Source organism: Stegostoma tigrinum, chromosome 3, assembly GCF_030684315.1.
Source record: "Stegostoma tigrinum isolate sSteTig4 chromosome 3, sSteTig4.hap1, whole genome shotgun sequence".
Taxonomy (NCBI): Eukaryota; Metazoa; Chordata; class Chondrichthyes; order Orectolobiformes; family Stegostomatidae; genus Stegostoma; species Stegostoma tigrinum.
The window spans coordinates 42796780-42810410 of NC_081356.1; the positions used below are offsets into that span (position 1 = coordinate 42796780).

Here is a 13631-nt window from a genome sequence, read left to right on the forward strand (position 1 = left end):
CCTGGAGGCAGACTGGGAGGTCGGGAGGGATGTAAATGGTATGGTAAGATAAGGGATAGAGATCCTGATCATTATTCTGACTACTCTGAATTGAGTTTAGAGTGGGAAGATCATACTAGCTGCTGGGCTACTAACCATAAGCAGCTTGTGGCTTCATAAATGGGGGTAGTCTGGAGGTTTTACAATGGCTCCATATTGTGTTCTTTTTGGACTTGAAAGACTGACTGGTGTTTGGCTTGAGGACTGTTGACATTGAATGCTCTGTGAATCACTTCTCCATTGGAGGATCATTTATATCTTTAATGTGCTTCGGAGAATATGTAATTTCTGCTAAACTTGGTAGTTGGCCTCTTGTATTATCTGGAAGACCTTTACTCTCCCAAACTGCACTTGCAAACTAACTTTACCCTGCTGACTCTGGTTATTATCCCAAAACCTCATGTGGAGGATCTTTAATCTCTTAAATATCCATCATGGGGCGGCACGGTGGCTCAGTGGTTAGCACTGCAACCTCAGCACCAGGGACCCAGGTTTGATTCCAGCCTCGTGTGACTGTCTGTGCGGAGTTTGCACATTCTCCGAAAGCACGTGCTTTCAAATAAACTTGTTGGACCATAAGCTGTTGTTGTGCGATTTCTGACCTGTCTGCTGATACATCTATGGTGAAGTACACAAGTTCTCTGCTTTGGCTGAATGCCTTCATTCTCACTCTGTGGTTGATTTCTGGTGGACTGGACACCGATCAAGTTCTCAGTTGTGCCACTGGAGGATTGTTGCTCATTCACAGCAACCTTTGTCACTGGCACTGGCTGTTGCACTTTGAGATACAATAGATTATTGTGTTATTCGGTGATCATGGGAACCAGAAACATTTCCACCAGTCTGGTAAAACCTGTGACTTCCTTCCCATTGACAGAGTGAAACAACAATTTTTGTCAACAGAGTCGCCTGTCTGTTTGGGTTCTCTCATGTCCAAAATCAAACCGAATAAAACCCTGCTACTCCTTGACCAGTTGTTTGGCAATGGATTTTTCCCGGACCAGTAGTTCTCACCAAAGGAATCACACCCCTCTGACTACTTTAAGAATGCTCAGGTCTAGATGTGCATGCAGATTCAAAAATGAAAAGTGTTAATTGCACATTAGGTCATTTTCAATTCTCTTACATTCCTTGTGTGGCAGTATTATCTGTGCTCTTGAAAGCTATCATTGCGTGGGTCAAAACTTCTGTTTCCTTAGCCACAAATCTGATCAGCAGGGGCACCTGCCCTTGTATCAAATTTAAAGGTAATAGGATGTCAACTGACACAAACAAGTTATGTGAAACTAAAATCATTTCGATTATTAATATCCCCTAGGAATGACTGATACTTTTCTAATGAAGGTTTTTTTTTAGTTGTGGATATGTTATCTAAAGTAGTAGGGTTTACAGCATTAATCTTTTTGAATGAATAAGCAATTTGGCTTTTTGTTGCTTGGAAACTGTGTCTTGACACTTGCACATTTCCAAGAATTGATCCATTACTTTACAGATGTAGCGTTCTTTTGCCTGTGTTGGATAATGCCTGTGTGAGTGAATCTTTGTTGTTCCACTGCATTAACATAGATTGTTAGTGTCTGCTACAACTAAAACAGAAAGTGCTGAAGAAACTCAATAGATCTTGCAGCATCTGTAAAGAAAAATCAGAGTTGATATTTTGAGTTCAGTGACCCTTTGTCAGGATATAGTAGGCACGGTTACTAAGTTTGTAGATGACAACAAAATTGGTGGTAGAACAGACAGTGAAGAAAGTTATCTCAGAGCACAAAGGCATCTTGATCAACTGGGCCAGTGGGCTCAGGAATGACAGATGGAGTTTAATTTAAATCAATGCGAGGTGTTGCATTTTATGAAGACAAGTCAGGGTAGGACTTGCACGGTTAACCTACGGGTCCTGAGGAGTGTTGTCCAGCAGAGAGACCGAGGAATGCAAATACATAGAACCTTGAAAGTGGCATCAGAGGTAGACAAAGTGAGGAAGGCATTTGGCACACATGCCTTCATTGGGTACAGGAGCAAAGACATCATGTTACAGCTGTACAAGGCATCAGTAAGGCCACATTTGGATTACTGCCTTCAATTCTGGTTGTTTTGCTATGCAAACAATGTTATTAAATTGGAAAGGGCATAAAAAAGATTTACAAAGATGTTACCAAGTCCAGAGAGTTTGAATTATAAAGAGCAGCTGGATAGGCTGGGACTTTTTCGTTCACATGTAGGAGGCCGAGAGGTGACCTCATATGGGTTTATAAAATCATGAGGGGCACAGGTAGAATAGCCAAGGTCTTTTCCCCAGGGTAAGGGAGTCCAAAGCTAGAGGACAAAGATTTAGGAGAGGGGAAAGACTTGAAAAGGACCTGAGGGGGAATTTTTTTCACACAGAGGGTGGTGCATATATGGAACAAGTTGCTATTGGAAGTGGTAGAAGTAGGTACAATGACAACATTTAAAAAACATTTAGACACTGTACACGGCTAAGAAATGTTTAGAGGGATATGGGACTAGTTCAGTTTAGGAAACCCGGTTGGCATGGACTAGTTGGGCTGAAGGGGCTATTTCTGTGTTGTATGGCTATGACACTGTAACTGAAAAGCTGATGAAGGGTAACTGAACTCAAAACTCTGCCAGATCTGCTGAGCTTCTCCAGTCCTTTGTTTTGTTTCAGACTTCCAGCTTCTGCTTTTCAGCCAAGTCACACAAGTTGGACTTATTTTTGAAGCTGTTAGACCTTCCAGCCCCTCACGCCCACTTTTGGACCTGCCTTCAGGAAAGAGCTGGGATGATGCTGAAATCCACTCTCAATACCCTTTCTTCTCATGTCGAGGCCAACTCACTTGCTGTGAACCCCAGCCGCTGCTCGCTCACCCAGGTGCAGTGATAATATCTGACCAAGTGCTTGGAGCACAATCGGCATCAAGCACAAACCTCTGGTGACAATGCAATGAGTACACAACTGCCAGACTGTGAGTGACTGCTATTTCATGTCAGGTGAGACATGTGCCTTTGGGAATTTAAATCCAGGGGAATGTCCAGAACTGATGAGTTAAGCACCCAACAAACAGGCCCCTCACAGGAGTACAATTGTCCATTTCTCCAACTTGGAAGGTGGGACTCGTGGAGAACATTGAATGTAACCTTATTTTCCTGATTCTTTTTCTGTTTCATTTCTGTACTTTCTGCACATTCCCCATTACACCATCATGACACTCTCAATTTATGGTGGCGGCACGGTGGCTCAGTGGTTTGCACTGCCGCCTCAGAGAGCTCGGGACCCGGGTTTGACTCCAGCCTTGAGCAGCTATCTGCGTGGAGTTTGCACATTCTCCCTGCGTCTGCATGGGTTTCCTCCGGGTGCTGCAGTTTCTTCCCACAGTCCAAAGGTTGGCCATGCTAAATTGCTCAGAGTGTAGATTAGATGGATTACAGGGGGAAGGGTCTAGGTGGGACGCTGTGAGGGTTGGTGTAGACTTGTTGGTCTGAAGGGCCTGTTTCCACGCTGCAGGGGTTCTGTGATGATGATCTATGATGATGATCTATGATGATTTCTCTTCAAACTACATAGTCATGCAAGAATTCAATTGTTTCCGTGCTGGTGTCGGACAAGTCAGGCCCCTTACACTGGTCATGTGTCATTTGAGTGCAATAATATTTAAAGGGAATGTGCACTTAAATGCCGGACCTGATCAGCAAAAAATCATTACTCACCCCCCACAAACAAATATGCAGTCTTATTTGAAGCTTGTTCAGGCTAGTCTTGGCTCAGATGCTGATCATCTCAACAAACAACTCCTTTCTATCCCCAACACGGATAACCTCCTATCCAGTCTACGCCTTTCAACACGTGAGGACTTTTTTCATTTGTTTGTAAGCTCATTCATACCTGGTTCAGGTAGCAGGTCTCAGTGAAAGTCTCCAAAAAAGTGCATTATTTTCACTAGAGCTGTCAATAGTCATAATGTTGAGTCAACTACTTAACCCCTCTCAGGAGCTCACACTTGGTCCAACATACAAACATAAGACTGAAAGGCAGAAGTTCACAGAATGGTTATAGCATAGGAAACTCTTCAACCTGTCAATACCTATACCAGAGCTCTCCTGTCCTCATGCTGTAGTCCAGAACATTTTCCTTTTCAGATAATCATCTAGTTCCTTCTTGTATGCATTGATTTAATCTACACTCTCAGACAGTGCTTTCGAGATCTTAATTACTCACTACATGAATATCTGGTTCCATTGTTTCTCTCTCCCATTAGCTTAAATCTGTGCTTTTGCATTTGTCCATACGATAGTAGGTTTATCCCTATCTATGCTGTCGTGACTCATGATTTTGAAATCCCACATCAAATCTTTTCTTAATCTTCTAGTGTGTTGAAAACAATTTGAACTTTCCGATCTATCTGTCTAACTGAAGTTTCTCGTCTCTGAAACCACTCATGAATCTTTTCTGCACTCTCTCCAATACCGTCTCATCTTTACTAAAGCTTGATGCCCAGAAGTGGGCACAATTTTCCATTTGAGGCCAAACCAGTGTTTTACAGAGTTCACTATAACTTTATCACCCTTGCATTCGATGCCCCTACCAATAAAGCTGAGATACCACTTCCTTAACCATGCTCTGAAACTGCTCTGTCTTCAACAAATTGTCTGGCATGAGATTCAACTTAAAATAAACAAATTAATGTCTTTGCTAAATTAGTAAGCATTAATATATGGGGCAGAAAAGCATCTATAATACGATCCATGATACAGATTTTTCTAGATATAAATTAAAAGTAGTCTTTAATATATAAGAAACTCCGCTGCATGTCTGCACGAATAAACAATATCATATGAAACTTGTAGTTTTGGCAAAATTACTCACTTTAAAAGGAATGGCAGTGTTGTAGTTCTCTGGAATCTCCCACGTTAATAAAACTGATGTCTTCATTACAGCTTTAACATGAAAATTTTTTGCAAACACTGCTGAAAAATTAAGGAGAGTGACAATTTAGATGGGATTATACCAACGTTCTGCTTGGACTCGTTTCAGTGCTCTTACTAGTTCAGTGAAAGAATAAATCACCTCTTCTACCTGCATTTTGCACAACCTGATGTCACCCTAAATCTCTATAAACCTTAGTGATTAAAGCTTACCTTGATAAGTCATGCAGGTTTACACAGTCTCAACGGTGTGCATGTACTTGAGCATAGAAGACCCCGCAGTATATTAAGACTCAAGAACCATACCTTTCAAGTTGGTAGAAAGGAGTGATCTCTAATGTATAATCTCGTGACCCAACTCCCTAATATCGTCAACCACCTGCTTCTAGAAGCACACAAACAGACAAATCCTACCTGGATCCAGTGGCAGTGTCCGGAATTGAACACTAGGACTATAAGGACCAGGACCTTTACTTGTATAAGCTCTCACTTTGATATCATAAGTGGTGTCCGGTTTTAGGTTGGTGAGCTTCAAACTTGTCTCGGGCGATGCAACAGACAGCTCAATCCGATTGTTTGGGCTGTTAATATCTCTGTATAAAATGTTATACTTGGTAATTAACCCATTCCTTTCTGCCAAGACCGGAGGCTGCCAACTCAAATGAATCATTGAAGCTGTGGAGCTTTCAGCACGTGGGTTTTGGGGAAATCCACTCGGTCTTTCTTCTGGAATTGTGATTTCTTTGACAATCTCCTCCCCAAAGCCAACTTTATTTTTTGAAGAGAGTTTGAAGACGTAAGAGGTGCCTTTATGGATGTCAGTAGCTGTATAATGGTCATCCTTTTCTGAAAATTCCAACGTTGTCAACAATTCAGAGTCTTTGCGCCCAAATTTTAAACGATAACCTAGAATTGGTCCGAAGGTTTCTATAGGAGGATGCCATTGAATAAGAGCAGTATTCATCTGTGTATGACTAACAAGGAGTCTTGGTTTCCCAGGAACTGTAACAATACATAAGATCCATTTTAGAAGTCTTTCCTTAATATTTCCATTGGATTTATGCACAAGGAAGATGCACATATTTCAAGTAGCTGTCAATTGAAGAAAGAATTACAAATCACGTACAAAAGCCTGCATTCCTTTAGAATCACCATCCCAAATTCTCATTATCATTGCAAAATGACTCAGGATTCTGGCTCTGATGAAAATACGGACCAGTGATAACACAACTAATGTAACTATCCAAACTCTGGCAAAATGATTTTATGATAAATATAATTTCGTAGATAAGAACTGATGAAAAAAAAAATCAGTAGCCATTCCTATGTCAGGAAGCTCTCATTAAGTTCAAGAGATTACAAAGATCAAATTGAGAGAAATGGTCCAACAATTCAGAATGTAATTTGAACATTCATGACAAAATTGTTAGTTTTACACGGAGGCGATAAATTAGACTATTAATCCAGAGTCCCAGGTAATGTTCTGGTAATTTAGGTAATAATCCTGTAACAGCAAATGGTGGAATTTAAATTTAATGACAATTTAATATTAAGAGTCTAATGATGACCATGAAATTGCAGTCAATTATTGGGAAAACTCATCAGGTTCACTAATGTTCTTCAGAGAAGGAAACTGCTGTTCTTACGTGGTCTGGCCAGAACCATAACAGTGTATTGATTCTTAACTGCTTCTTGGGAAATTAGGAATTGGCATCAAATGCTGGCCTAGCCAGAGAAGCTCACATCCCGTGTTATGAGTTAAAAAACACTTACTGTTTGTGACTTCTCCAGGAGCTGAAGACCAGTTATTCTTATATATTTAACTGGCCAACTGTATCCTAAATTCAGCTGCCATTCACATCTGAAGTAGTAACAGTGGATCATTTAGCTTGTTGAGTTTGCTTAGCTGTTCATTAAGATCACAGCTGATTTGTTACCTCTACCACATATTCAAATCTATCCCTATAACTCTCTGCATTCCTAAGCAAACTAATTTCCGTCGAGGATCTTTTGGGTAGAGAATCTCCAGGACTTAACAATCCTTCGAGTGAATACATCTATTCTCACTTCAATCTTGTTTCAATTTGTTATTCTAAGACTGGTGACTTCTCATTCAAGACTCCCCAGCCAAGCAAAGCATTCTCCAAACACCTATCCTGTTACATGCTCAACAGGTTTAATACTGCTAAGCTTCAGAAAAGATAAGCCTAGTCTGTTTTATCACTCCTCAAAGGGCAAGCCTCTACTTTCAGGAATCAGCTTGCTGCAGGGGATCCTTAATCAAGGATCTTGAAAATCGACAAGACGTTTTCAAGAGGTCCAACATGTCTAGGCAAATGTCATGCTTCTGTTTGCTCTAATGAAGTTTGAAGATTCCCAACTTTTAAAAGGATCACAGGTCAACAATGCGCATGTGGTAATGTTGCTAATAGCCTTTTAACTCACCAAGTAACAAATAACGATGTTAATCTGAATGGAAAGCTGTGAGAAATTACACAGAGCATTTAATTTATTTAGAAATAATACCATAGTCAGATTTTAAATGACTAATTTATGGGTTAGAACAAATAGACTCAGATAGTTCATATTTGTCATCAACCCTTAAGTTTTAAATTCAAAAATAATAACTATACAATTTTCAAGATTATACACTTTGCTCGAGAAATTTGCACTGTGAATCATACTTCAATGACTTTCCTGTTTGGTGTTGTCTCTTTGGTATTAGTCATGAGTTAACTGTATATCTAAATATGAGGGCTTCCAATCTCCCACAAAGGAGAGAATCTTATAGAGGCACTGAAATTATAAAAAGGTTTGTCAGAACAAAGGTAGAGAAGAGGTTTTCGCTCACGGGGTCACCTAAAACAAAGCATCAGAAATACAAGGCAATCACAAATAAATTTAATGGGGAATGCAAAAGGAACATTTTTATTCAAGGAGTGGTTACAATGCGGAATTTGCTACAATGTGAAGGGTCACTGGACTTGAAACTTAACTCTGTTTGCTTTCTATAGATGCTGCTAGACCTGCAATTCTTCTTCAGCATTATCTGTTTTAGTTGCAGATTTCCAGCATCTGGGAAACTCTGCTCCCAGACATCGCTCTTCCACTGAAACAACACAAACAGCTGATCCAGAAGAAATTATTGCAGGAAAATCAGTGTTGAACAGCTACGCTATGAAAAAAAAGTTCTCCACCATTTGCTGAATATACCAGAGTTGAGAGAGCGCATGAGTTTGCATCTGGATGTTCTTCCACAGCTATAAACCAAATGGGCCCTTAGACCTAGTCAAGCGGAACTATCAATAGTGGAACCATCCTTCTACCCACAAATAGCATGCTGTTTATGGGCGCCTACTTTGAAAAGTTTAGTAATAATTATACTCAATATGGTCATGTCCTTTGTAGCCATGAAAACCTGCTTCCATCAGAGAAGATCCTCTTGCTATCAGTTGGCATTTGCTTCATAGCTGAATTCCATGAATATCTCAACCTCCTCTGACACCGCTCCTATGTGATTCCCAAGTGCACATAAGTCTCCACCCTGACAGTAATCTGCTTCCAAACCATAAAGTTGCACGCCCTCATCTCCAATGCATCCTGCTATGTATACATTTTTAAAAGCATCCATAAATTTTCACAGTATTGTTCCAGTGTTTTTAAGTGAATTCTTCACATGGACCTTGCACTCTTGTCCAAGGGAAGATGTACTGGCATTAGAGACAGTCCAGAGAATGTAGAAGAATGAGAGACAAAAAAGAAACGAAGAACTGAAGAAGGGTAACTGGATCCAAAATGTTAACTCTGCTTTCTATTCACTACATGCTGTCACGATGAGAGACAACTGTATTAAAACACATAAGGTTCTGAAGGGGCTTGACAGAGTTGACGTGGACAGGTTATTCCCCCTTGCGGGAGAATCTTGGGCCAGAGAACATATCTCAGAACAAAGATAGTATATTTAAGACAGGGATTAGGGGGAATTTCTTCTCTCAGAGGGGAGTGAATCTATGGAAGTCTTTACCACAGAACACTGTGTCAATAAGTATTATCAAGACTGAGATAAATTTTTAGTTGTGAAGGGAATCAAGGTTAATGAAGCAAAGGCAGGAAAATGGAGTTGAATTTTATCAGCTGAGCCAATGAATGGCATAGCAGACTTGATGGGCTGAATAGTCTAATGTCATATTAGGCTATTCCGCTCCTATGTCATATGGTCATTTTGTTTGAAGAGATGCAATTAACAGGGGACCTGAAACTCAGTAAGTAATTCAGCAAAAGAAAATCAGCTGTAAAACGAACCCACCATGTCATTGTTGGAGTATTCAAGATATGATTCCTTGTAGAGCCCACTGGTTGCTGAAGAGACCAAGTACAGATAAACATCCTCTGTGGTGCTAGCAAGGCAACGCAGAGGCATTACACTAAGCTCAATCATCAAAGTGACCCTTCCAAGGCACCAACATTAACCCACAGTGCAGGCCAATTTCATCACAGACTGCAGCTTGATGCTTTGGCCAAGCTGAGAATCAGATACTTTACAAAGTCCAGAAACCTGTCTGACCCATTAGCTTAAAACACCCAGTCAGGGTTGCAGCTTCTCACAGTTAGAAAATAGACAGAACATGAATTTAGCTGAATGGCAATGGTCACAAGTGACCTGGGGACCAGCTAAAATGCTGGGTAAACTCTACAACACTAAATGTAAAAGACTGCTCCTTACAATACATCCGAGGCCAACTTTGCAATGGTGCAGACTCCTGTAAAAATAGTATTTCACTGGTGTCTTCCACCCACCTCAGTCAGATAGGGAGAAAGGAGGCCAAGTGCCAATACATATGGCGGATGACAAGTAAAGGGAAAGTGTCCATAGCCCCAGAGGACCATTTCATTAGACAGAGATGACTGGTGGTGCGCTTGATCTGAGGGTTACCACCCCTCAAGTGAGAGGTGAAGCTGAGAACAGTCTTTCATGGTAACCACAGCCAGCACAGGAATTGAACCTGCGCCAACTGAGCCCTGATGAGCAATGACCATGACAACAGAAGCATCTATTTCACAGACCTGTTGCTGGGTTTGTACAGGAGTTGTATCCTACTCTTGCCAATCCTGAGCTGGGCTTGTGGATAAGAGGTTGGTCAGGCTCTCGGGTGTGGAGCATCCAACTCCTGAACCGTTCTCATCGGATCAAATACGTACACACATGCACACAGTCAGTTAGGGAAATGTTTAATAACATGTGCAAGCTTTGTCCATTAGTATCTAATGATGTGAAAACATGAAGCATTGCTATATTTTGGTTCTGTTATATCGGCATCACATTTTCCCAGTTCTACTCTCCCACCCCCTGCAGCTTCATTTTCAAACCCTGCCTGGTTTTCAGTTACGTCGTTCATCCACTATAAGAAACATTTTTTCAGGTAATAACTGCAGTCAAATGTCTGTTGATACAATGGGGGGTAAATTTGATTTTTCATGGTGTTTAGAAACAGGCAGCATCAAATCAACTGCCTGTTACACATCAGTCCTAAATTCCATTTCACATGGGTCAGAGAAAGAAAAACGAAGAGGAAATAGAAACTGGCTGCCAATTTGCAATCAAGTCATTTTCCACTGCTGCGTGCAGCCAGATCTGTCCCCATCGCCTTCCTTGTGAGCTGATACCATGCTGTTACTCTCCAGTTGTCACTGGAGCATCAGATAGACAACAAGAATGTTCATGCAGAATATGGCATGGCAGGCAGGTCAGAATGACAGAGAGTAGCTGCAGCGCTTTTAGACAGGCTTGTGTACTTGTGTGGAGTGAGAAGTAATGTCATTGTCTCTGAAAATCATCACCTTTAGCTTGAGGTGAACTCTCCTGCTTTGAGGTAGGGACAGTAACACTGTGCCATAACAGGCCCCGCCCTCACCCCATGAACAACTTGAATGAGCACTATGTGTTGAATAGATAATTTGGCTCCCACCTCTGATGACTTCACAATCTAGGATCTAGTGAATGAATGCATACAGAACCACAGAAGATGCAGGGCGGCGACAGTGAGAAAAAAGGGAAAACTGAAAGTTGATACATATCTGAGGTAAAATGCTGCTCAGGTTAATTAAGCGACAGGCATGACCTCGTTGATTATATTCATAGGATGGAGGTGGTGGAAATGAAATTTAATCTGATGGGATGGTCACATGCCAGAGCAACAACATCTTCTCATCCCCACCTGAATAAATTTTCGGGCAGGAAGATCCAAGCCAGGCCACCAGTCCAGGCCCACAAAAGTCCATTAGGGACAATTTGATAACCTCTTAAAGGGCCTTTGAGGACAGGAGGGGAGAACACAGAGCCTGGGGGAGACAGATCTGGAGCAAGGCCTAAAGGGGCAAGCAGAAATCAGGAGGAAGGTGAGCAAGAAAGAGAACTGGATCTGCTGCTGGTGGCACTAAGCGGAAATGAAAGTTTTAGATTTACATTTGCCACAGGCACTGACTACCAATGAAACAACTTCAGCAATACTTGCAAAGGACCCACCTCCTCCCACTGCCACACCCACTTGCTCCTCAATACTGTTGGTAATCTGGAAACCTCACTGTCAGGCTGTAATTTTGGTAGATTCCCAAAGCTCACCACAGCCCCTCTATTGGCTGATAGGCCAGAATTCAGACAGGCTGAGAGATATTTGGCCTTTGCAAATGCTACTCAGCAGGAGCAACAAATTTGAACCCAAAGCAGGAAGTCAACCCATGAAGCGTGGGTCCTCCTGTACAGTGAAACAGATTTTTCACCATGCAATCAACAATCCATAATATTCAAGAGATACATAGTCTCTGGGCAGGTTAAAGTCACAGAATGTTTGATTTCAAGTATCTCTGGATATCGGAGTTTGTCTAAAAAAAATTATCCATTAGTGAAATTCGTAGCTGACCTTGGAGAAACCAGCAGCGAAATAGACATTTTTAAATGTAACCTTACTGTTTGTTTTGTAAAGTTACAATAGTGAGTTGAGTGGATTTTTTTTGTTTGTATGTTTATTGACTGTCACTTGATCAAACTTTAAAAGTATAAAACACAGATTCTAAGCCTGCAGCAGTGTTTTTAGAGCTGTAAGACTGGTTTTTCCTGGGTTTATAGATTGTTAAAGTGCAAATATGGCCTTTAGTAGTGATGTGCTCTTTCTGTCACGTGTGGGAGATCAGGAACATTTCCATATTACTGATGATTATGTCTGCAGGAGGTGGGCTTGGTTGCAAATCCTATCAGATTACAAGGATCGGTTTGACATCAGTTCGAGCAAATGACGAATTTATAGCAGCTAGGGGCTATGATGGATGGCAACTGTAGGACAGGAGAAAAACAACAGATACAGTCAAGTAGATAGTTTACTGCCAGGAAAGGTAGGAGAGGGAGGCAGGTTGTGCACCAGTTTCCTGTGGCTATCCTCATCACAGACAAGAATGCTGTTTTGGAAAATGTGGAAATGGGTGGTGAATTCCCAGGGGAATGTTGCATGGAGAGCCAAAACTGGCTCTAATGTAACAAGGGGTACGTCAGGTTGGGGACTCTCTACTCAGAGGCACAGACCGACATTTCTGCACCCAACAGCAAGAAATCACAATGGTGCACTGCCTCCTTGATGTCTCGATAAAACATATCTCAGAGAAAGTACAGAATGTTCTCAAAGGGGCGAGGGACCAGCAGGAGGTCATACAGTCCTATGGCACAGAGACAGGCCCTTAGGCCCAAACTGAACCATGCCAACCAAAATATCTATCCATGCTAACCCCATTTTCCTGCACTTGGCCCATATCCTTTTACACCTTCCCTGTCCATGTACTTGTCCAAAGGCCTTTTAAATGTAGTTAATGTACTCGCATCAACCATTTCCGCTGGCAGCTCATTCCATATACGTACCACCGTCTGTGTAAAAGAAGTTGCTCCACAGGTTCCCATTTGTTAATTTCCTCTTATCTTAAACTGATGCTCTCTAGTCCTTGATTCTCCAACCCTGGGAAAAAGACTTGAGTGCATTCACCCCATCCATGCCTCTCATGATCTTGTACACTTCTGTACGATTCCCATTGGAACTATGGAACATAGACATTGGAACTAATGACAATGGGAAGAGAAAAAGATGTGATTTTGAATTGAGAATATAGGAAGTTAGGCAGGAATTTGAAAAGGAGGTCTTCGAGGGTGGTGATATCTGGATTACTCCCGGTGTTATGAGCTGGTGAGGGTAGGAATAGGAGGATGGAGCAGACGAATGTGCGGCTGAGCAGCTGGTGCTGGGGAGAAAGAATCACATTTTTGGATAAATGGAATCTCTTCTGGGGTAGACATGACCTGCGTAAGAAGGACGGATGGCACCTGAATTGGAAGGGGACTAATATACTAGCAGGGAGATTTGCTAGAGCTGCTCGGGGGGGATTTAAACTAGTAAACAGGAGGTGGGATGACACTCACGGAGATAGGAAAGGAAGATCAGTCTGAGGCTGGTGCAGGTGGAAAAATGAGCACATCAAACAGTCAGAGCAGGCAGGAAAAATGCAGAGAACGAGGTAGGACTGATAAATTAAACTGGATTTATTTCAATGCAAGAGCTCGAACAGGTAAGGCAGATAAACTGAGGGCACGGCTGGAAACATAGAACTAGGACATCATATCAATTATTGAGACGTGG

At 41.7% G+C, this 13631-nt stretch overlaps 1 protein-coding gene across 49 annotated transcripts in view; it reads right to left on the reverse strand.

The window, feature by feature from the left end:
* The window catches only part of LOC125450923 (receptor-type tyrosine-protein phosphatase delta), a 2532553-nt gene that overhangs the window by 142643 nt on the left and 2376279 nt on the right, over positions 1-13631 (reverse strand). For 27 of the 49 annotated variants that reach the window (XM_059644541.1, XM_059644540.1, XM_048527341.2 and 24 more), the window contains 2 exons: positions 5374-5961; positions 4901-5001 (listed from right to left, as the gene is read on the reverse strand). In XM_059644541.1, the coding sequence (XP_059500524.1) occupies positions 4901-5001; positions 5374-5961 (689 nt within the window). The remainder of the gene's footprint in view (positions 1-4900; positions 5002-5373; positions 5962-13631) is intronic. The other 22 variants (XM_048527343.2, XM_048527336.2, XM_059644549.1 and 19 more) reach the window with 3 other exon arrangements.